Source organism: Lepidochelys kempii, chromosome 19, assembly GCF_965140285.1.
Source record: "Lepidochelys kempii isolate rLepKem1 chromosome 19, rLepKem1.hap1, whole genome shotgun sequence".
NCBI classification, from domain to species: Eukaryota; Metazoa; Chordata; order Testudines; family Cheloniidae; genus Lepidochelys; species Lepidochelys kempii.
Window position 1 is genome coordinate 19,064,612 of NC_136398.1, and position 24,543 is coordinate 19,089,154.

At 47.7% G+C, this 24,543-nt stretch overlaps 1 protein-coding gene across 2 annotated transcripts; it reads right to left on the bottom strand.

The window, feature by feature from the left end:
* Positions 1–4,693: 4,693 nt before the first annotated feature.
* On the bottom strand, positions 4,694–23,921 carry DNAJC8 (DnaJ heat shock protein family (Hsp40) member C8). 2 transcript variants are annotated; one of them, XM_073318099.1, is made up of 9 exons: positions 23,809–23,921; positions 21,692–21,793; positions 20,177–20,233; positions 19,062–19,128; positions 14,370–14,464; positions 13,591–13,662; positions 10,717–10,808; positions 10,053–10,128; positions 4,694–5,475 (listed from the first exon to the last, which is right to left on the bottom strand). In XM_073318099.1, exons 1-9 carry the CDS (start codon positions 23,875–23,877, stop codon positions 5,353–5,355), a joined length of 753 nt encoding a protein of 250 aa, XP_073174200.1. In that variant the 5' UTR covers positions 23,878–23,921; the 3' UTR covers positions 4,694–5,352. The 2 variants fall into 2 exon arrangements, with proteins under 2 accessions (XP_073174200.1, XP_073174201.1); XM_073318100.1 differs by lacking the exon at positions 20,177–20,233.
* Positions 23,922–24,543: the final 622 nt, after the last annotated feature.

The window sequence follows — 24,543 nt, forward strand, 5'->3', positions numbered from 1 at the left end:
ACTGCATATGGTACAGCTCTAGATCTCATATCAGAAGCGATGGTGGATGCCCTCAGGCCATGCTTAACTATCAGCTGAGTGTCAGGGATTAGGGCTTTGGCCAGTTTTCTCTGTTCTTCCAGCAGTGACTGAGCAAACAGTGCTATTTTCTCCCAGAAGGGATACTGGTATTGGGACATCAGCGCTTGAGAGTTCACTACTCTAATGCCTAGTGTGGCAGAGGAGCATCTAGCTTCTTACCTTCACTGTCTGAAGGGCTAGAATGGACTCAATCTCCTACAGCCCTTTGACTGGCAACCACCACTACCAACAAATCTGGGGCTGGGAAAGCAAGAAGCCCTCATGAGGCAGATAGTACAACTTGTCTGCAGATTTAGAAAGTGCCTGCCCAGCAGCTGGGTTTATTCAGGTGTTCTTTGTTGGCTACAGTAGGTCACCTAGGCCTGGCAAGGTAATCTGACTCCTAGATGGTGAACCCAGGATATTGAAAGCTAGGTATGTCATTTCCTCCTAGGTCACTGAAGGGACGTGTAAGGTAGTAGCCTCCTTCTCTGTGCTCATGAAGTTATAGCATATCCTCTGGGGGAGAGGATGCAACTATGGTCATCTAGCAGAGTCTGAAGGTCCAGATCTGTACATCTGTCTTGTGAGTTCAATAGGACTTTCCATCTCATCCCCAGCCACTACATGCAGGATTAGTGAAGTAGACTGTTCCTTTGGTAGCAGCAAGAGTAACAAACGCAAGCAGGACAAAGCCAGTGTAGGGCCCTCTCTTTGAGCCCTTACGTGAAAAGGCTCCTTTTGCAGCTGCCCTTGCTCAGTCCTTTTGATTTTGGGGAAGTACCAGAGGGAAGGGTTTTATGGCCACATTTCCCATTGTGGTACCTTCCAGCCCTGCCACTACCCAGCAGGGAATTAATTCCTAATTTCGAGGGATGTGATCGTTCCCCTCTAGTCGACACTGGTGAGGCCTCATCTGGAGTACTGTGTCCAGTTTTGGGCCCCACACTACAAGAAGGATGTGGAAAAATTGGAAAGAGTCCAGCGGAGAGCAACAAAAATGATTAGGGGACTGGAACACATGACTTACGAGGAGAGGCTGAGGGAACTGGGGATGTTTAGTCTACGGAAGAGAAGAATGAGGGGGGATTTGATAGCTGCTTTCAACTACCTGAAAGGGGGTTCCAAAGAGGATGGCTCTAGACTGTTCTCAATGGTAGCAGATGACAGGACAAGGAGTAATAGTCTCAAGTTGCAGTGGGGGAGGTTTAGGTTGGATATTAGGAAAAACTTTTTCACTAGGAGGGTGGTGAAACACTGGAATGCGTTACCTAGGGAGGTGGTAGAATCTCCTTCCTTAGAAGTTTTTAAGGTCAGGCTTGACAAAGCCCTGGCTGGGATGATTTAATTGGGGATCGGTTCTGCTTTGAGCAGGGGGTTGGACTAGATGACCTCCTGAGGTCCCTTCCAACCCTAATATTCTATGATTCTATGAACATATACCTGGATGAAAAAGGGTGATCTCATGGTATGAAGGGCTGGAGCCAAGAGCCTTGGTAATGCTCTCTAGGTTTCCTAGGAGGGGAAGGATAAGGAAGGTGTCAAGTCAGTCAGTCTCTTTCCAGAGTAGAGCGTAGATTCAGAGGTTTCCAAAGATGATAATTGTTTTAATAAATGCGAAGCTGGGAAGAGTCAGATATTGCCCTGGAAAACCAGCAAGAGTCCTAAGGGGCGGTTACTGTTTCTGGGAGGTTTGCATAACTGGGGAAACTAGCTTAGCTCTGTACAATTTTCTCCCTTTCCCCCAGAGGAGGAACCATCCCTACTACCTTACATTCCCCCCCCCCCCCAAACTGTCTTTTTGCACTGCGAATAAAGTATCCAGTGCCACTGAGGGGCGCCTGATCTAAGGGTGGATCCTCACAAGGGAATCTCAGGGGCTTGATGAGATGAACCTATGTCACTACGGTAACTATGGATCCTGTAGGAACTGATGGCTCTGAAAGGGCGTCAGGCACCTTATCAGGCTTATCATGAGCATAAGACTGGCACTGTAGCCCTAGGTCCAGCACAGAGAATGAATCCATATTAGAGCCTTGGCCCTCAGTTGCATCCGATGAAGTGAGCTGTAGCTCACGAAAGCTCATGCTCAAATAAATTGGTTAGTCGCTAAGGTGCCACAAGTACTCCTTTTCTTTTTGCGAATACAGACTAACACGGCTGTTACTCTGAAACCAGACTTTATTTTGACTCTGGCTTTGGTGGCTGGAGCCTTGAGGGGACACTTTTACACATCAGTGCACAGTACCAGAAGAGCAGGATCCTGAGGGGAAAACCCTTGAGGGCAGGCTGTCAGCAGACGCAGACACCTCTAAGGCCGAGCATTTTTTAGGACTGGCTCCAGTCTAGGAGCTTGACAAGACTTTGCCAGGCTTTTTAGGCACCTCACAGGACTGCTGCATCTTGCAGCCAGAAGGAGGAGCTACTAATTCCTCCTGCAATGGCACAGCCCAGAGATGCTGCTTTCTAGCCCTGGGGGTGGAGCAGCGAGGGGAATTACCACCCACCCACCCCGGGCAAGCCAAATGGACTTGTGCCTGAAGCAGGAAAAACAGCAGGGCAAGTGACCCAACTCTTGAACCCTGGTTTCTCAATCTTTGGTTCTAACATCTGGCAACTGGGGGAGGGGGGCTCTACAGCAGGGTGCCGAGGGTGGGGATGGGATGCTCTGCATTAGTGTCAGTGCTGGGGTGGGGAGGGCTCTGCAGCCGGTGCGGAGATCCTGGGAGAAAAGAAAGGCAACGCAAGACATTTTTAAATGATAAAAATTGGCCAGCTAAGGTAGCGGAAGTGGTAATGATCTATTCCCATGAGTCTGGGTCAGACTGACCCTGTATGGCTCCTGGTCCATCTACTACAGAGTCTGGAAGGAACTGAAGTTGCTGGTGTGCCATGCCCCCGAGAGCCCCACCTTTGACTGTTCAGTGCTGTGGGGAGGGGCCCGGGGTGCACAAGCCCTCCAAGAGGGACAGCCACTAGCTGCACCCATGGTACATCCTCAGCAGCAGGAATGGGCAGAGACCATTCAAAGAAGAGACCACTGATTTAGCTTAAGAAAGAAGGAAAAAGGGGTAACGAGTATAGTCGATAGGTGGCACATGGGCAACCGCTATTTAATAATGGGCTCTTCAGTCTAACAGAAAGATATAACATGATCCAATGGCTGGAAGTTAAAACTGAAATAAAGCATAAGTTTTTACCAGTGCAAGTAATTAACCATTGGAACAATTTACCAAGGGTTGTGGTAGATTCTCCATCCCTGACAATTTTTAAATCGAGATAGGATGTTTTTTAAAAGCTCTGCTCTAGGAATTGTTTTGGGGATGTTCTCTGTGCTGCTTTACACAGGAGGTCAGACTACGTAATCACAGTGGTCACTTCTGTCCTTGGAATCTATAAAAGCCACCTTGTTTTACAAACTGAACATGGGACCCAAACCAACCCAGCAGCATCTTTTCAAGGGGCTGGAGAAGTCTTTATCTAGCAATGGCACGGTGCTTGGGCCTCTACATGCCACAGACAGACAGCTCCAGTGCCCAAGGGCATCCAGCCTCCTGGCCAGAGTAGACAGGACACAGGCAGGAGTCTGGAGGAGGAAATTACCACAATTATGAAGCCTGCACAGACAGCAAGAGCCATTGCTAGATTTTTTGAGCTATCATGGCAAAGCCAAGCAGACCTTTTCTCACAGCCAATCAACAGGCAGCTGCTCCAATACAGCTCCAATTTGCTAAAAAACTAGTTCTGCTGTGGTATGAGCCTGCAAAAGCAATCCTGCAAGCAAGAAGAGCTTTGTGGGAAACGTGGCCTCATGGAAAGGAGATTCGACCTTGAAAATGGAGTCATTGCTGTGACTAATTCACAGTGAATAGAGTGCCCATGAGGCAGGCTGACAAATTATCTCCCCGTCAGGAAGTAGGGGCAATTTCTACCAACACTGGACTCAACAGCTTTTACCAGCCATGAGGGAATGAACCCACTTGGCAGGTCACATGTCAAAGCTCCACCAGCATCTCCAGAACCAGACTGAGCAGGATGGATGGAAACTTCTCTGGCAAACATCCTAGTCATGCTCCAGACAGCCAGTTCGCCACAACCAACTGATCCCACCTCCAGAGAGAATCCAGCAACACTTGTTAATTCCTCTCAGGAACAAGAGCATGGAAACAGTCACCTCCCTGCAGGAACCAGCAGCACTCCACCTGAGCTCACACCCAGTCCACGCCCTCAGACGGACGGCAGAGAATGGCAGGAGGCTTTCCAGCATGTACAGGAAGTGCAGCCCCTGCAACTGGAGACGATAGAGTGAAGTGGATTCATGGAACAGCAGCAAACTGCGTTCGCTCAGCTCTTCACCAGTCTGACTCTGTACTCGGCACATTAACGCCCATTGCATCTGCTTATGGAATGAAGTGCCAAAGTAGTGACTTGGAGAAGGGATCTCCACGCTCTAGAGTCAAGTCATAGCAATTTCTATAGTGACCATCTAATGAGTTTGCAAGCAGGTGCTGGAGCAGGAGCTGGCCTGAGGAAGCATTCACACCAAGCAAAGAAGTGCCAAGTACCAGAAGCTCATGTTCTCCCTCAACAGCTCAAATTTGCATCTTTGGAATAATTCTGAGCAAGAATCAAATAACCTGGGTAAAAATTTATTTTACATACAGAACAGAGAGTTTTTTCTTTACAGAAGGTGACTAGCAAGTCTGAGATTCCCAGAGCTCTGAACTGGAGAGCCAGGAGATTGCAGTTTAGGAATCACACACAGGGGGTGGCTTTCAGCACCACGCACTTTGGTGGGGAACTGCAGAAGACTTAACTGCACAACTCCAAGTCAGGCTCAAGCTCCCCACCCGTGTCGGGCTGGCAAATGACCCCTGGCTGGTAGAGATCTTTCCGAAGTTTGACTTGCTGAGAAGGACGAGGCCCGGGAAGGTGCCGGGCACCATTTCAAGCATCTTGTTTAATTCGACTCTCACAAAACTATACATGAAGGTGGTGGAACAACACAATCTCTGAAGTACAAAACATTAAATTACAGGGCTGCAAACAAACAGGACAGTAACAACAGCGGGACCCTCCTAAGCCAGTTATTTTACGAGCAGCTGGTTCATGACTGATTTTATACCACGATCCTAATTCAAATGTACAGAGTACAAAAAATACTTTGACCAATATTCAGTTGTACTGGAACCAAGCAATCTACTAAAAAGCAAGTATTATTCTAGAGGCCAATAAGTCCTTAAAAGCAGGGAGGGGCTGAGGAGACTTGCTCGTGCATAGCTGCTGCTGGACTCATTCGCGCTGCTCCATTTTTACTTTGGGGGGTCTCAGGAAGGTCCTGTTTTTCTTTTCTTTCTTCCCTTTTGTATTTGCCTGGAAGTTTCTCCAGCTGTCCACACGGCCATCCCGACTCTCCTGAACAGGACAAAGGAGGAGGAAGGGTTAACAAGAGACAAGAATGGGTCACGTCCTACCAACTCTAGCAGATTGCTGGCATTTTCCTCTTCACCCAGCAGAGGGGACTCCCCACAGAGATCCCCTAGTACAGTGGTCCCCAAACTGTGGGGTGCATCCCCCTCCCAAAGGCGGCACGGAGGAATGTTCAAAGGGCACCGGGGGGGTCCTCGGCCAGCCCCCACAGGGAGTGGGGAGGGAGCACCACCTGGCCCTGCTCTCAGCCCCGGCTCCTGACCACAGCTTTTAAGTGGGGTGCAGACCAGGTGGGGGGTGGGGGGGAGCCAAAACTGAAAAAGTTTGGGGACTACTGCCCTATCAAGAGTGCAGATGACTGCCAGCTGCTTGAAGGCCATTGGACAGCAGACAGGGACTGAGAAGAGCAGATGAACAAGAATATGAACAAGAGTAGCTGCTGGCAGGTTTCCAACCTCCCAGTGCAAGAGAAGTATGTTGGTGTCTTGCTCTAGCAAAGACCAGCCAGGGGTTTGCAGCAGTAATTGGGGCCATCAAATCCTCATTAGCACAAAGCGAACAAGAAACCTCACTTCCCATCTCTGCCTTAAATCACTGATTAATCATCCAAGAACCAAGCCCCTGTTGAGTCCTTGGTCACAGCTCTCAGCCTTTCCCCACCCTCCACCCCACATCCCAGTAGAGCCTCAGCATTAACCTCCACCCCAGACACCACTTTTTCAGTCTCTCCCTTCCTCCTTTCTTCACACCACCCCCTTCCCAAGCCATCCCCATTACAGAGGTGTGGTGGAGGAAGGGCTCTTGGCAGTATGTTTTACTCTCCTCCTCTGCTAGCTCTAGGACATGACTGGAAGGTGGGTAAGCAAGACCAGCCTCAAGCGGGGCCAAGAGCACACCCCACAGACCTTGCTCCTATTAGCCAACAGGCTGAAGGCCCAGACAGTGGGACAGAACAAGGAGTGTCCTGGTGGGTGGGTGTTTCCTTCACATCATCTGAGCAGCATGCAGCAAGCAGAGCAAGCACTGAGTCTGCCTCAGTGTACTGATTATGGCCTCTGGGCCCTCCTGAACTTAGGCAGGTCTAGACAGATTTTGTACCAATTTAAATATTTCAATTCAGGGATGACTTTTTAACCACAACAGTTAAATCAGAGCAACCCCCTAGGGTGCCAGTTATGCACCCCCTAGGGTTTCCTGGTATGAAAAGACTTAAGCCAGTATTACTCATTTCCACCCATTAGGGGAAATGAGCTATACCAGAGTGGGGCACCTCCATACCTGAATAACTGCAGCCACCCTAGGAGGTTGGCCTGATTTAACTAGAATAGTTTCTACACAGATGGTTAAACTAGTACCGAAAGCGGGCATGGACGAATGCGGACGCGTTGGGCCTCAGGCTGAAAACCCTGCGCATCCTCGCAGAGCAGCAGCCCCAGCTCCCTGCCTGGAGAAAGCTGCACAACTGCTTCCAATCTAGGCCCCTGATTCACATACTCCCAACTGCGGGAAACTTTCCAGGCTTGGAATCGGTGTGAATGAGAATTTTCAGAGTCTGCATGAGCATGGTGGGATGTTCTGACCTGCTTGTTCTTCATAATGATCACTGTAAACGGCTAAACTCTCAAGCCAGGCCTAAATAGCCCCCACTGAGCCACACGCTCCAACTTTAACTAGAATTGTTGTAAAATAAAGCTGTGAGCATTTGGAAATGCAGGAGGGGGCATATCGTAGAAAGCCCCTTGGGGTGGAAATAGACAATACAGCTGATCCAGACCAACTCAGAAGACAAGGAGGAGCACAGAAAGGGACAAAAGTACCAGAAAATAGACATTAGGGAAAGGGCCACAAGTACCAAGCTGGCAATTCCACAGCCGCACCCCCCAGTCTCGGTTAGGGATGGTGACCTGCACAGAATGGGCGACCGCGCCTGTTGTTGCTAATATCCAAAAAGGATTCGGAGCTTTTTAAAAGCATTTTTTCCTCTTGCTTTTAATCCTACCAATATCCAGAATCTCTAGACTTGCTTCCCAGTTTGGGCTGGGGACTCTGCTGGCCCATAATTGAATAGGTAAAGAGCTGAATCTTGAGCAAAGAGCTTTTCTCACAAGTGTCTGCAGGCTGTCTGAATTAAATGGTTTAAACAAAACCAGAGTTTTCAACTGTCTGAATAAAAATCCCTTCTTTCAATTATTCAGTTGCATTTCTGTTATATTGATGATGTCAGAGCCCTCTCAGTTCTTCAGGTGCCCATAGAACAAAATTCACATGACAGAATCTGAATTTTTTACATAAAAACACAGCAGGAAAAGTTGAGAGAACTTTCAGGCCAGCCAAAGAGACAACTCTCCAGGGCTCCTCCTTTGCAGGTCACCTCAAAATGTCTTGGCCAAACCCTGCCAAATGCCCTGTAGGATGTAGTAAGATGAGGTCCTGAAACATAAGCCTTGTATCAGAGGCCCAGCATTAGCCTGAGGCCTGAACCAAAGGAATGGTCAAGACTTTGCTAACATAAAGCAAAGTTAAGCTGCGAGCCAGAGGCAGGCCCTGCTCACAAAAGTTGGCAAGAAGAAGGCTGCTAATTGGACGTATACACATATCTAAAGAGGATCAAGCACTAATAGGATAAACAGGTGCCAGGATGGCACCAGAACAGTCTGGTACAAACACATTCCACAGAAATAACGAGGACCAGGCTGACCCATCCTAAAAGACAGGGTCAAAAGGATAATATGATGGATAGACTCATTTGTTCAAATCAACATGTACCAGGAGAGAGGCAGCACCCCAACACGCAGAGGGGTTGTACCTCGATGCCTCAGGAGTGATGTGTAACTTGTTTGTACCTGTGTACAAGAATGCACCCCTGAGGGGATGTCTTTGTCTGGCCTAGGGGGCAGTGGAGAGTCTCACCGCTGACTGAGCCGGTCCGTTGTCAGGGGGCACATATTCGTAGTATGTTCTGTAGAGTCTGCGGGAAACTATTACTGTGCTTCGTTTGACAATAAACCTGGCCGGGTGCCACTCGTCTGTGGTCATTGGGGGTTCTCTCGGGGTCTACTGTGTCAGCTATCTGCGCAGAGCCGGGGCAGCACACAGAGGGAACGCACGCACGCAGCCGACTGTTATCAACATTGAACAGAGCAGAGCACCACATTGGTGGCATCTGACAACATAGGAAACCATCTCTCACTGTCCAGGGACAGACAAGGCACTAACCGATCCTTTCCTTTCCTGACTCCTGGAATTCCAGGAAGCAGACTCAGACAGAACCATGAGGCAGCAGAGAGGAAAGCAAGACATACATGAACAAACACTAACGAGTCAAATGGAGATGCAGCAGGAGTGAATCCATTCTAAAATACAAACCTGGGTCAAGTTTACATATAAAGTGCAGTTATTGTCTGGAATGCAATTGAATAAACGCAGTTCTTCCTGTTCTGTAGACCTGCTCCCTATGTGAAGCTGTCAGAGATACTGGCTTCAGTAACACAAAATGAGGTTAAATTGCCCTGCAGAGCCTCACAGCTCTGGGAGGGAAGCTGGATTCCCCTCTGGCTCTCAGGCCAGAATGGTTCACTACATTCTGATTGCCAGACCTTTGTTGCTGGTGTTAATGCACATGCCAGAAAGAGCCTCAAGTGACCAGCAGGAGCATATACCACTGGCTGCCAGGAAGAGCTTTTTATTTGTGAACTCAGTGGGTTTGAAATGGATTCAGAGAAACATGGAATTTTAGGGTGCCATTTTCAGGGTCACTTTCCGGGTCCCAATCTCATTTAAAGCAAAAACATTTGTCTTGCAGCACTGAGAACTCAAAGGAGAATCTCTCCTAGAAACAAGAAACCTGAAACAACCTCAGCAAGGGTCTCCACTCCAATCACACACACATGCTCTGACCAAGAATTCACATGCTCTTCTGTCTCTAAACCTTCTCTCCCAGCTAGAGGGAGGTGTGGGGGTGTGTCAATCACTCCAGTTCCCAACATTAGCATACCCAGAGGGGAGCTCCACCTCTGCCCCCATTTGGTCTTTGATACTATGCGTCTCTGTCAATCTCAGCAAATTGAGATGGCAATTTTTGTGATGTGAACACCTAACCACCTGAAACTAGCCTGGGACCCACCGACTAATTCCAATTCCACACTGGTTGTTGAACAGCCATCAGAGGTTAACTCTTATTGGTCACCAATGACCTGGGCTCAGAGGCAACCCAATCTCCTGACTTGGGGTAGGTATCAGTCGGTGACCTGGAGGTGAAAGACACTGGACTGCAATTCACCAGACATCTACTCTCAGAAGGAGCAGGGATCACATCCTTTCCCTTGGCTGTGAGACACCCTTCAGTACTCATGAGACACGCAAGGGGGTAGTTCCTGCCCATCAATAAGGCAGTAAACAGGTTCCTGTAGGATCCTTCACTAAAACGTGCCTACTTGGAGTGCCTCGTGTCTTCAACAAAATGGGATGACCTTCCTTGTTCTTCATGTACATGCTCTGCAGCCTACCCAAGAGCAGATATGACTCCCTAAATGCAGGTGGCAACTGGTTATGCTGCAGATTACCTCAAAGTTCTTCTGCCATTCTCGCTCTCGCTTGGCTTTCTCTTGAGCCTCAATTTCCTCCTCTCTCTGTCGCTTCCTGTACAAGAGGTCATAAAGCAATAGTTATGGACCAACCAGCATCTACATTAAAAAGACACACAAAACCCCTCACCACAGAGACATCTGAGACATCTGTTCTGACTGCAAAGGGGAGACTAACTTTTTATCAGAACAGATGGAAGAAATACTCACTTCTAAGCATCTAGTAGAAGAAAAGTGCAACTGAAGGTAGCATTATTGACACAAGACCTACTTGCAAACCATACAGATGAAAACGGCAGAACATATATATACTAGACCATATAAAACACTGACTGGTGAGCCACCAGGACATGGATGTCACCAAATGACACCACACAACACCCAAAAGATTTCAGGCACATAATTAACATTAGGAATTTAGCCCTTTGCACACTACTTGCATACAAACATATGCGCCAATTTATTTAATTGTTCCTCTGGGAAATGCCAGCATCCTCAGTTTAAAATAACATTGTCTTTACGAACCAAGTCTCCACACCATAAATTTACAGACAGAATTCTGCAGTCATGACACATTGTTTCTTCTCAGTAAACTTGAAAAAAGATCCTCATTCACACAGATGGAACTCCAATGTTGTCATACCTTTCATGCATCTCTTTAGCTTCTCTCTCTTTCCTTTTAATTTCCAGTTCAGCAAAGAGCTTCATTGTCTGTTTGTACACAGCCTGTTTGAACTGTAAGCAACAGAACTTTATTTCAACAACATAATGCATCGTAATGTGGTTACGTAAGCCTCTGTTTTACACTAGCCCTTCAGTTCTACAGTCTAGCATCCATGGGTTATTAGGGACAAGAAGCTCCATATGAGACCCATAGTTAAGAGGCGTTAATCAATGTGGTGTGGCACAAAAGCTCAACTCTTGGCATCCAAGTTAATACATTTCCATTGACTTCCACAGGAGCTGACAGGTCAGCAGGCCACTCCAGCCTTCCCTTGCTAGGGGGACAATTACCCTTTACATCAGGATCCCTGTTGCCAGCAGCTGCAGAGCCAGGGGAATGGGATAATGCTGCACAGAAACACTCTGGTAACACAGCCTATTGGGTAAGGTTGGCTGGAGTGAAGAAGTGCACCCCACTTCAGTTCCATCGTTGGTGGGAAAGAGAGGGGAAAGCATGCAGGGGCTGGGTATTGCCCCACAAAGCCACTCTGCCCAACATCCCTACCCAGCACCTCCTCCCACAGCAAGAGAGCCAAGTATCACCCAAGGTCAGAATCATGTACCTTCTGGAGGCCCACAGGATAGAATTTTAATGCTCAAAAAATTGTAACGCTCTCTTATTTTCAAGGCAGCCCACCTTAATAGCAACCCAACCTAATGGGGACAGGGAGGAGTCATCTCACATTATGGCCTGCATCAGAAAAGAGCTCTTTGTTAGCCTGACATGGTCTTTTTTCCCCCCACTTGCTATTACTAAAGCAGAGTCAGAATCAAAGCTCTCACTCACAAGCCCTGCTACCCTTCTGTTGAGTCCTGCAATGTAGTCTTGACTGCTGCTATGGAAAGAACATGAGGTCACTACCCCGGTATTATGGACTTCACTGCAAAATCATTCTACACTAAAAAAAACAAAACATGCTGAAAAATGGGAAACCTGGATTTAAATAAAAGAACCTTTAATAACAAGCATACATAGCAAGGAACTTCTAGAAACAAATGGAAAGTAAACAGTGGCACTTCACTAAGGGCTCTTTATTAGCTGTCAACAGAAAGTCCCTTTGTAAGAACAAAAAACTGAAACTGTAGAATATCCTTTAGTTTCCAAATACCTATTGAAACAGACTTCTTTGTGAGCTCACTGACTGAGCATCCCCCAAAGCCCTGTTAGAGCCATGAACACCTCTGGCTTTCACTTTGTAAAAATCTAGTGATGAAGAAGGAACTTACATCGAGTATTTTTTGCTATCATGTAATGCCATTGTTTACAGCAGTGATACTCAGACTGGCTCTCGAGCTGCACGTGGCTCTTTAACCTGTCTCCTGTGGCTCTTTGCAGCACATATTAAAACATTGTGTGATTCAATTATTAACCAATCTGAGTTATTAACCAATTAAGGTATCAACTTGCACTAAGCTATTAACTTATTTGCTGTGCGAATACTATGTGTGTATATAAACTAAACATTTCCCCCGTCATTCACACTAGCGTGACTCTGTTGGGTAATGCTGATCTCACTGATTTGGCTCCTGAACCCCCGAGGTCTGAGTATTACTGAAATAGCAGCTGAGGACACATTTGGTTTGGAAGAGGCTATCCAAGCCAAAAATTTATTGTAGCCCATAGTGTTAGCAAGGGCTCCGAGTCCCCCCAAAGCTTTACATATTTCTGCTGACATCAAGGATGTCACTATTCTAGTGCACAAAGTACAGTGACACAGAGCTATTCAGTACTAGAAACACAGTGAAATGAGATATTGGCCAAACAATAAAGGCCTAAATGAGTGAAGCATTCAGACCTCTAACAGGGTATTAATGCTGGAGATAAAGATACTAAACCTACACAATTAATTGCATTCCTTTTAGAGAGGAGCTTACATGCCCAGCAAGAGCCATCATGGTTATATAGCATACTCTCTAATCAGTCTCTCTGTAATGCTGTACACTCTTCAAAGTCACAGACAAATGTTTCTGTATCATTGTAGAAATAAAATAATAGTCTCAGATTTCAAAGTCAGAAGGAACCACTGCGATCACCTAGTTGACCTCTAGCCTGGAGTCATTGTGGATAGTTCTCTGAAAACATCCACTTAATGTGCAGCGGCAGTCAAAAAAGCTAACAATGTTAGGAACCATTAGGACAGAGATAGATAATAATAAGACAGAAAACATCATAACACCAATATATAAATCCATGGTATGCCCACACCTTGAATACTGAATGGCGTTCTTGTCGCCCCATCTCAAAGAAGAGATATTAGAATTGGAAAAGGTATAGAGACAAAAATGATTAGAAGAACAGCTTCCATACAAAGAGAGATTAAAGAGCCTGGGGCTGTTCAGTTTAGAAAAGAAACAACTAAGGGCTGATATGACAGAGTCTTCAAAATCATGAATGGTAAGGAGAAAGTGAATGGGGATGGGTTACTTATCCCTTCACATAACACAAGAACTAGGGTCACCTGATAAAACAACCAACAGGTTTAAAACTAACAAAATGAAGTACTTCTTCACACAATGCACAGTTGCCATGGGATTTTGTGAAGGCCAAAGTGTAACTGGGTTAAAAAAATAATTAGATAAGTTCGTGGAGGATAGGTCCATCTATGGCTATTAGCCAAGATGGTCACAGATGCAACCCCTGCTCCAGGTGTCCCTAAACCTCCAACTACCAGAAACTGGCATGGGACGACTGGGAAAGGATCACTCAAAACTACATTGGGCCAAGAACAGATTCCTCTTTGACTTTCAGCCCCTTTAAACAGTCCCAAAAAATATCTGCTTTCATGCAACTTACTAATTCTGGATCATCCTCCTCTACGTTGGTTGGCTTTCCTTCCTTCTTTAACGACTTCTTTTTCTCTTTCACCTAAAGAGCAACAAACATCAGAACAGAAAGAGCATTTTATTGGTGTTCGGTTAGTGGTGTCCAGCTAATTCTGCAACCCCGACACACCCATGGAACTAGGTGTTTTGCAGAGAACTTAACCTGGATTTGTGTTTTACATTATACCCAAGTGCGTGGCTCTAGATAGATATAGATACACACACACTTTGTTCCAGTCTACTGAGAAGTTTGCCACAATCGCTAGCAGAACAGATGAGAGTTTCTTGGTTTAGAGAGCCCCTGAGTTTCCCCTTATCAGCCTGTTTCTCAAGTTTAGTGTGTGTATAACTAAGCCTACCTTTCAGCTCCCTCCCTCACTTTACAGGGCTTCTTCCCAAAACCCACCTGCCCCACTACCCAGTTCTAACCACCTTCTGCCTCCCTGTGTTTGTTCAGTATCATTCATTCTTAGAGTTTAAGGCCAAATGGGAACATCAGACCATCTAGTCTGACCTAGAGTATATCGCAGGCCATTACATTTCACCTAGTTACCCCTGTATTGAGCCCAATTACTTGTGTTTAACTAAAGTTCGTTCTTGTTCATGCACCTGGACAGTAGCTCCTTGGGGCACAGATCTGTTCTGGGTTTTGGACAGCTCACCTGTTCTGCCTTTAGCATACATTGTGCTGTACAACTAAATGACAACAATTCTCTAAGCACCAAGGGCTGTCACACATGGAGTACTTACAGTATGTTCCACATATTCTTTCCCTGCCTGTATCACATCCAAGGCCCTCTTCTTTTGCTCCTGGTCCAGCAGCAACTTGTATGCTTTGTCCACAGCTAACAAGAACATAAGAACATAAGAGTGGCCAGACCGAAGGTCCATCTAGCTGAGTATCCTGTCTTCCAACAGTGACCAATGCCAGGTGCCCCAGAGGGAATGACCAGAATAGGCAATCATCAAGTGATCCATCCCGTCACCCATTCCCATCTTCTGGCAAACAGGCTAGGGACACCATCCCTGCCCATCCTGGCTAATAGCCATTGATGGATCTATCCTCCATGAACTTATCTAGTTGTTTTTTGTTGTTGTTGTTGTTTTAACTCTGTTATAGTCTTGGTCTTCACAACGTCCTCTGGCAAAGAGTTCCACACGTTGACTGTGTGCTGTATGAAAAAAATCTTCCTTTTGTTTTAAACCTGCTGCCTATTAATTTCATTTGGTGACCCCTAGTTCTGAGAAGGAATGTTATGAGAAGGAATATATAACACTTCCATATTTACTTCCTCCACACCAGTCATGATTTTATAGATCTCAATCATATCCTCCTTTAGTCATCTCTTTTCCAAGCTGAAAAGTCCCAGTCTTATTAATCTCTTCTCATTATTAATCTATGGCAGCCATTCCATACCCCTTATCATTTTATTGCCCTTTTCTGAACCTTTTCCAATTCCAATATATCTTTTTTGAGATGGGGCGACCACATCAGCACGCAGTATTCAAGATGTGGGCGTACCATTGATTTATATAGAGGCAATATGATATTTTCTGTCTTATCTGTCCCTTTCTTAATGTTTCCCAACATTCTGTTCACTTTTTTGACTGCTGCTGCACATTGAGTGGATATTTTCAGAGAACTATCAACAATGACTCCAAGATCACTTTCTTGAGTGGCAACATCATTTTATATGTATAGTTGGGATTATGTTTTCCTATGTGCAATACTTTGCATTTATCAACATTGAATGTCATCTGCCATTTTGTTGCCCAGTCACCCAGTTTTGAGTGATCCTTTTGTAGCTCTTCGCAGTCTGCCTGGGACTTAACTATCTTGAGTAGTTTTGTATTATCTGCAAATTTTGCCACCTCACTGTTTACCCCTTTTGCCAGATCATTTATGAATATGTTGACTAGGACTGGGCCCAGTACAGACTCCTGGGGGACACCACTATTTACCTCTCTCCATTCTGAAAACCGACCATTTATTCCTACCCTTTGTTTCCTATCTTTTAACCAGTTACCAATCCAGGAGAGGACCTTCCCTCTTATCCCATGACTGCTTACTTTGCTTAAGAGCCTTTGGTGAGGGACCCTGTCAAAAGCTTTCTGAAAATCTAAGTACACTATATCCACTGGATCCCCCTTGTCCACATGCTCGTTGAACCCCTCAAAGAATTCTAGTAGATTGGTGAGGCATGATTTCCCTTTACAAAAAACACGTTGACTCTTCCCCAACAAATTATGTTCATCTACGTGTCTGACAATTTTGTTCTTTATTATAGTTTCAACCAGTTTCCTGATACTGAAGTCAGGCCTACCAGCGTTTAATTGCCGGGATCATCTCTGGAGCCCTTTTTAAAAATAGGCATCGCATTGGCTATCCTCCACTCATTTGGTACAGGAGCTGATTTAAATGATAGGTTACAGACTACAGTTAGTAATTCTGCAACTTCACATTTGAGTTCCTTCAGAACTCCTGGGTGAATACCATCTGGTCCTGGTGACTTATTACTGTTTAGTTTATCAATTTGTTCCAAAACCTCCTCTAATGACACCTCAGTCTGGGACAGTTCCTCAGCTTTGTCACCTAAAAAGAGTGGCTCAGGTTTGGGAATCTCCCTCACATCCTCAACCATGAAGACAGATGAAAGAATTCATTTAGTTTCTCCACAATGGACTTATCATCCTTGAGTGCTTCTTTAGCCTCTTGATCGTCCAGTGGCCTCACTGGTTGTTTAGAAGGCTTCCTGCTTCTGATGTACTTAAAAAAAAAAATTGTTATTACTTTTTAGGTCTTTGGCTAGCCGTTCTTCACATTCCTTTTTGGCCTTCCTAATTATATTTTACACTTCATTTGCCAGAGTTTATGCTCCTTTCTATCTTCCTCACTAGGATTTAAATTCCACTTTTTAAAGGATGTCTTTTTGCCTCTAACTGCTTCTTTTACTTTGTTGTTTAGCCACAGTGACACTTTTTTGGTTCTCTTCCCATGTTTTTTAATTTGCGGTATACATTTAAGTTGACCCTCTATCATGGTGTCTTTAAAAAGTTTCCATGCAGCTTGCAGGGATTTCACTTTTTACACTGTACCTTTTAATTTCTGTTTCACTAACTTCCTTATTTTTGTGCAGTCTCCCTACAGTGTTGGGATGCTGTGGCGTTTTCCGTGACACAGGGATGTTAAGTTTAATTATATTATGGTCATGATTACCAAGCGGTCCAGCTATATTCACCTCTTGGACCAGATCCTGTGCTCCACTTAGGACTATATCAAGAATTGCCTCTCCCCTTGTGGGTTCCAGGACTAACTGCTCCAAGAAAAAGTCATTTAAGGTGTCAAAAAACTATCTCTGCGTCCCGTCCTGAGGTGACATGTACCCAGTCAATGTGGGGATAGCTGAAATCCCCATTATTATTGAGTTTTTTATTTTAATAGCCTCTCTAATCTCCCTGAGCATTTCAAAGTCACTATCACCATCCTGGTCAGTAATATATCCCTATTTCTCTATTCTTATTATTAGAGCACGGAATTACTATCCATTGAGATTCTATGGTACAGTTTGGTTCATTTAAGATTTTTACTTCATTTGATTCTGTGCTCTCACATACAGTGCCACTCCCACACCAGCATGACCTGTTCTGTCCTTCCGATATATTCGGTACCCTGGTATTACTGTGTCCCGTTGATTACCCTCATTCCACCAAGTTTCTGTGATGCCTATTATATCAATATCCTCCTTTAATATGAGAGACTCTTGTTCACCCATCTTATTATTTAGACTTCTAGCATTTGTATACAAGCACTTTAAAAACTTGTCACTTTTTAGTTGTCTGCCATTACATGATGTAATTGAATGGGACTTTTTTTTCCATTTGATAAAAAACATTCACAAAACACTACTAGTCTAAGCTACTACGTGACTTTTGTAGACTGTTTCCAGGGATCTCCTAAGTCAGTCACAACTTGACTAGCTAGAAGAAATATCAATACAGATTCCAATGGCAAAGACCTTCCTTGGGCCACAATTAGGATTCATTAAGCTTGAAATTGTCAGTCCCAGTAAGTAGTGGGGTTTTAGAGCATTAGGCAGTTAGTTTTATGCTGCATGACTCCTCCTGGCTTTAGTGCAAAGTGTGTGACTAAAACCCACACAACACTGCCCTACACACAGTCCACATATTTTTCTACTCCAGTTAGAGAAGTCCCACTAGATCTATAAGCCACTTGAGTTTCAATTTGTCTATTATCACAGTGGTTTTCAAACTGCGGGTCACGACCCAGTACTGGGTTGCAGAGACTCTGGTCAGCACCACCGACTGGGCCATTAAAAGTCCCAACAGCAGTGCTGCCCAGCTATGGTAAGCTAGTTCCTACCTGTTCTGACACCGTACTGCACCCTGGAAGTGGCCAGCAGCAGGTCGGACTCCTAGGCTGGGGGGGCGGGGGGGGTCAGCGCCACGGGGCTCCATGCACTGTCCCCGCCCAGAGCAAAGGCTCCGAACTCCCATTGGCTGGGAACCAGCCAATAGGAGCTGTGGGGGTTGGTATCTGCAGGAGAGAGCCACATGGAGCTGTTTGCGCGCTTCCGCCTAGGAGCCAGACCTGCTGCTGGCTGCTTCCGGGGGGCAGTGTGGGCCGCGGCGCCAGGACAGGTAGGAAGCCTGCCTTAGCACCCTCGCTGTGCCACTTACTGGGAGCCTCCCAAGGAAAGCCAGCACCCCAACCCCCTGCCCCAGTCCTGAGCCCCCTCCAACCCCAAGCCCCCTGCTGCATCCCAAACGCCTCATCCCCAGCCCTACCCCCCAGCCCAGAGCCCTGATCCCCTCCAGCACCCAACCCCCTGCCCCCGCCCTGAGGCCCCTCCCACACCCCAAATCCCTCTGCCCCAGCTCCATTGGGTCGCAGGCATTACCAATTTTCTTCAACTGGGTTGCCAGAAAAAAAAAAAAGTTTGAAAACCACCGTATTATCAGACTGTAACAAAGCAACTGCTGCCACCTAGAGGAATTCTGCAGCTATAAGCGAAAGTAACCATACTGAATAGAAAAGGAGGACTTGTGGCACCTTAGAGACTAACCAATTTATTTGAGCATAAGCTTTCGTGAGCTACAGCTCACTTCATCGGATGCATACTGAATAGGTTTCAGACTAGCAGCCGTGTTAATCTGTATTCGCAAAAAGAAAAGGAGTACTTGTGGCACCTTAGAGACTAACAAATTTATTTGAGCATAAGCTTTCGTGAGCTACAGCTCACTTCGCTATATTTCTCTCTCTCTCTCTCCAAATACATCTGCACTCAAGGCCCAGTTTGCAGCCCCTCACCACCCAGGGAAGAGAACAAGCTCTCTCCTGATCTAATAAACTAAAGCATCAAAACCAGCTAAGGAGAAACACCAGTACAATAGCACCATATGTGACATTGTCAGGGGTATTACCTTCAAAGGCCTTCTGGGCTCTTTCAGCATCATCTTGATTTTTGTCAGGATGCACCAATATGGATAACTACAAAGGATGAAGAAGTATTGCAAGATTATAATCATTTTTACAGATAATGGATATTTCATAGATGCCTCCATGGAAACAAAGGACCCTTTCTGAGGTAAACGACATCCGACAGGAGAAAAGCATCAGCTAAAAAGGCATCACACTGCTTATATAGCACAGGATTCTCTCCTAGTGAAGAGAAAATTGACTCACTGGAGCTTCCACCACTCAGTGTAGTATCAGTAAAGATCTGAAGGGGACATTCTAACCAGTGGCAGCTTTAGGGCTAAATTTGAGGTGGGCATCATGATTCTGCAGATCCACAAGAGCTCAATAAAAGGAATTCTAACAGAATGCTCAGTCCTTAGCTTGTGCTGATCAGATTGTAGAACAAACACCCTTCCTTAAGTCCCGCTGCTCCAGAGGCCTCTGTTCACTGGGCTTAGCTCAAAACTCTGCTGCACACAGATATGCCCTGCTCCTCAGTGAGGTTATTTCTAGGGCATGGGATATTTCAGCTGAGAGGCCTGAACACCCTCTCTATGCAAGGGATGCAAAGTGCAGAGAATTAAGGCCAGCAAGTCACAGACATTGAGAAATAACTCAGGGCTTCCTGACTCCCAGCCCCACGCTCATTTCCTCAGGCCACAGGGGTACTTGGGGGAGATGCAATGCAACAGTTGGAGTAGAATCCCCTTCACCACATCCTGTTCTCCCACAATACTGGGAAGTCAAGTGCTCACTGGAGTCCTTAGCTACACATACAATCCATCATGCGGGGCAGGGTCATGGACTTTGCAAACATAAATACGCACTGGGCACTTCAACGCTCTCTTGGTCAAACCAAGACCAGTTTCTTCGCAGACCTGGCCACACACTGCTCTGCAGCAAAGTATTTCCCCGGCAACTTGCAGCCTTCACACCCCGGCCACTATAAATAGCAAGAGCTGCTAATGGGCATTCTCCTTATGGTCACACACAGCTGACCCAGCTTTGCTCAAGTTCTCAAGGTCCCTCCAGAGGCATTCGGCACTACCATAGCTAGACCAACAAAATGGTCACATACCTGCCGGAACCTCTTCTTTATTTCTTCATCTGTGACATCAGGATCCATCTGTAGTACCTAGAAGTACCCACAGCAGAGAGAGTTTCATGACAGGCACCAATTGTCAGGTTCCCTGCGGCCCAGCCCTGTAACACCTGTTTCACTGGCATACAGGGACAAAAAGTCAGTCAGAGGGGGCGTGGCTGGACATGTTGCTGTTCCAGTCTCCACCTGGCCCCAGTATCTCAGTGATGCAAAGGTGCCAGGAAGCCACCTTTAGCTGCTAACTCCAGTTTCAGCCCTGCAGTACAGCTCAACTTGTCTGGAATAGAAAATCAGAGCTGGTAGTATTCAGTGAGATACTGGCAGGTTAAGTCATTTTTAACAATCTGTTTCCTGCCCAAAATTACTAACATCACTTTTGATCTGATCAAACATCTATGTCAGGCTTTACCATTTACACGGTTTGTTTAACTTATGCATTTTTCTCATCTTGAAATGAAAACAGACTGGTGAGTTTCACTGCCTGGTTCTTGAGTGACAGCCTAGCAGTCCAGAGGTTGGAAGTTTGTCCAAGGAAGTGCCCATTAGGCTGCATTTGAATTTAGGAAATCTCTCTTATGAACTGGTCTTCTGAATGAAAGATCTGGGAAATGAACTTCTGTGCGAGCTCAACTCTTGAGTCTATAGGCACTGCAGAGGATTATGTTAATTAAATAAATTGGAAATTAACTTTAATTCCATGGAGAAAACCCCTGTACAGCTGTTGGATTTCACAGGGTTTTCAGAAAAAATGTGTCCACTTTCTAACCAAGTGTCAGGATTCTGTGTAGAACTATTCTGCAGATTCACCCTGGCAGACTGAGCAACTGGGCTTCTTTTTAGCTCAAACTCAGGAACATAAAAGGCTGAGAGTTTCTCAGGCTAGAGACAGGAACAGGAGATCTTGCACAAAGGCACGCTCAGAAGAGCCAGCTCAGGCTAATGCTTGTTATATGTACAGTACAGCTTCAAGGCTTTGTTACAGCATGAATGCATGATGCACTGAGAGCTAGGGGGCACACCCCAATTTCTCACACCTTGATGATCCTCTAAAGTGCCATAGGTAACTGACTTGAATTTACTTACTGCCCTGCAAATTGCTCCAGGGAACAAAGTTTTATGTAATCTGTTCTAAAGCTTTGCTTCAGATGTCCAAACTAATATGCACAAACAGTAAATACCAATGGAGTCGAGAGTCTGATAAGACCAGAAGTTGGTGAGACAGTCGTGTTACACCCTCACCCAAAAGATGCCAGCCATAAACCTGCCAAGTCTGTCAGTGACACAGTATACCAGTGAAACCTGCCAACAGGAGGTGCATGTATAGCTTGTGCCTCCTCTTGGCTGAGCAGGGAGCGTGAGGACACAGTCCATCTGGTGAACCCTTGCTATATGGGACTATGCCTAGATGTATTTTTCTATGGTAATTAAATATCCAGTAGGTACACAAGGATCTAAGTAGGAGTCAATGAGAAGGAGAGGGCTCAGACTTACTTCAAACGGATTCAGGTTGAAATAGGAAGATCCAGGTCGAGTCAGTCTCTCAATCTGGTTTTTTGGCGTTAAAACAGAGTCACGCTTTTCGATCTGCTTCACCTGGAGAGGACACTTGATTAACTGAATGATCACCACATAATTAGCTGCATTCTCATATGGCCACCATGACAGAGGGTTTCATTCAAAGGCAACTTACGCAACATCCCACCCAGACTCAGGTCTGCAGCCATCAGTTCAGTGGAGACCTTTCCTTGCTCAGGTATTTGCTCAGCTCACTTTATTCTTTTACTGCATAATGCTATAGAACTATGCTCTCTCTTTACCTTCTCTATCCCCTCGCAGCCACAACAGTCCAGATACTGCTTTTGCTTCTTCCTGCACTAACCTGTTCAGCAGCTGTGCCCTAAACCCTGTATCACCTGATTCCTGACACCCTAACAATGCTGCTCAGCTTCAGCCTTCACCATTCTCTAAGCTACATAAACTGCCCCTTAAGGTCTTATCTACACACAAACCTTCACAGGTTTAACTAGAGGTGTGGTTTTAAACTGATTTAATTAAGCTGGCACAAATGCATGTGCAAATTTATTTAAGAGTGGACTAATTTTGGTCCATCTTACTATTTTTTTCTTCTCCACAGGATTAAACTAAACCGAAATAAGAGCGTCCACATGCCTACAAAAAGAGAAGGAGGACTTGTGGCACCTTAGAGACTAACAAATTTATTTGAGCATAAGTTTTCGTGAGCTACAGCTCACTTCTGCTACTCTGAAACCTGTCACATATATACATTGGTTCAAATGAACCAGTTTAAAAATCAATTTAAGTTAAACCAGCACAACGTAAGAACGGCCATACTGGGTCAGACCAAAGGTCCATCTAGCCCAGTATCCTCTCTTCTGACCATGGTCGATGCCAGGTGCTTCAGAGGGAATGAACAGAACAGGTAATCAAGTGATCCATCCCCTGTTGCCCATTACCAGCTTCTGGCAAACAGTGGCTCATGTTAAACTGGTACAAGTTTATGTGAAGATAAAGCTTAACGGGGGAGGGAGAAGGAAATCATCTTCACCTGAGTGGGATGGCAAATGGTCTAAGAGGCCAAGTGGTGACGTGGAGCAGGCTCAGCAATGGTGCAGTGCTTGGCGTGCACACACAGAGCCACTTTCAGCGCAGGTATAGTGAAAAGGGGGAGCTGTCTGAAGTGTACAATTCCCACGGAGTGTGATCCTCAAAATACAGTGTACTGCATGTACAACGAAAATATTGCACATTAGGGTCCCCGTCCTTTGCAACAAGGGTAGTGAGATGAGCCCCCTCTTGACAAGGAAGGGAAAGACCCCTCTCACCAGCAGCTTGGTTAAGTCTGAAAACTTTTAGGCCACCTTGAGCGCTCGGGACAGAGACTCAGCACCCTGCATCTGTCCTCATGATTTACACTCTTCACTCTGCTGCCCTGTAACACGCATTCTTCCGGTGTATCTCCTACTTTGTGACAGTGGCCAGCACACCCTGGAATCTAATAAATGCCGAATACAGTATCGTGTGACTCTGACACAGGGAACTGGTTAGTTACCATCTGGTGGGCTGGGCTGGGGTGGGGGCCCGCGGGGTGGAGCACAAGGATGCAGTCCACTTTAAAAAGAAACGTTTCCCGGGCCAGGAAAAAGCAAGCGGCGCATCCGGGCTGCAGCGTGGCCTCTCTCGCTGAGTCACCGGAGATCCCGGGGTCCGCGGACACCCGCCGCCGCTCGCCCCGTGCTCCTCGCGCCCGGGCCTGGCTGCGTGGCCGAGGCCGGGAGGCGGCGGCGGGAGGCCCCCGCCGGGGCGCCGCCTCACCCGCCGCAGGGCCCGCGCTGGCCCGGAACCGGACACGCAGCTTTTCGGGACGCAGGAGCCGCAGCCAGAGGCCCAGGCCCGGCCCCGGGCCGGCAGCGGGGGCGGGGCCGGCGGGAACCAGGAGCCCCGCGCGGCGCCGGGAGGGCGCGGCCGAGCCCCTCGCGGGCCAGCTGCCAACGGCCCCGGCGGCCTGGCGGGGCCCGGCTCCGGGCGAGGGGCCGCCCCGGGCCCCAGCGCGGCCGCCCCCGAGCCCGCGACGGCCCGCGCGCAGCTACCTCGCTGTAGAAGGTGAGAAACGCCTCCTCGGCGGCGCCCCCCGCCCCGCGCTCCCCGGGAGCCGCCATCGCCCGCGCCACGTGACCCGCTGACCCACGTGACCCGGACACCGTGCCCGACAGCGGCCGGCACCCGCCACGTGATCCGAGTCCCTTCTACGCGCCCGGGCCGGGCCCCGCCTCCTGCTCGCTGCGGGGGGAGGGCGGAAGGCCCCGCCCCCGCTGGCCCCGCCCCGCCTCCTCCCTCGAGCCTGGCCGACAGCGCCCCGCCCGTGCGTAGGGCCATTGGCGGCCACGCGCAGGCAGAGCCCTGCGCGGCCCCGGGCTCGCCCCCGCGCCCATCCGCGCGGCCCCGGGCTCCGCCCACAGGACGCGGCGCTGAGCCGCGCGCGGCCCCTGGCTCGGGGAAACGCCGCTACCCGCGCCGCCGCACGCGCGCCCCCGAGCGGCCCCAAGGCGCGGCTCGTCCCCGCGGCCCCCAGCCGGCCCGGCCGCCCCGTTCCCGTCACCGGCCCCCGCCACCGCCCGACGGCCCCGGCCCCGGCCCCCGCCACCGCCCGACGGCCCCGGCCCCGGCCACCGCCCGACGGCCCCGTTCCCGGCCCCGGCCCCCGCCACCGCCCGACGGCCCCGTTCCCGTCACCGGCCCCCGCCACCGCCCGATGGCCCCGTTCCCGGCCCCGGCCCCGGCCCCCGCCACCGCCCGATGGCCCCGGCCCCCGCCACCGCCCGATG

Coding starts and splice junctions, on each gene's coding strand:
- DNAJC8 (XM_073318099.1), bottom strand. CDS start 23,877: ATGGCGGCTCCCGGGGAGCGCGGGGCGGGGGGCGCCGCCGAGGAGGCG. Junction 10,809..13,590: donor AGGAGGATGATCCAGAATTA/GTAAGTTGCATG, acceptor TGTTGCTTACAG/TTCAAACAGGCTGTGTACAA. Junction 5,476..10,052: donor AATGGCAGAAGAACTTTGAG/GTAATCTGCAGC, acceptor TGTCCTGTTCAG/GAGAGTCGGGATGGCCGTGT.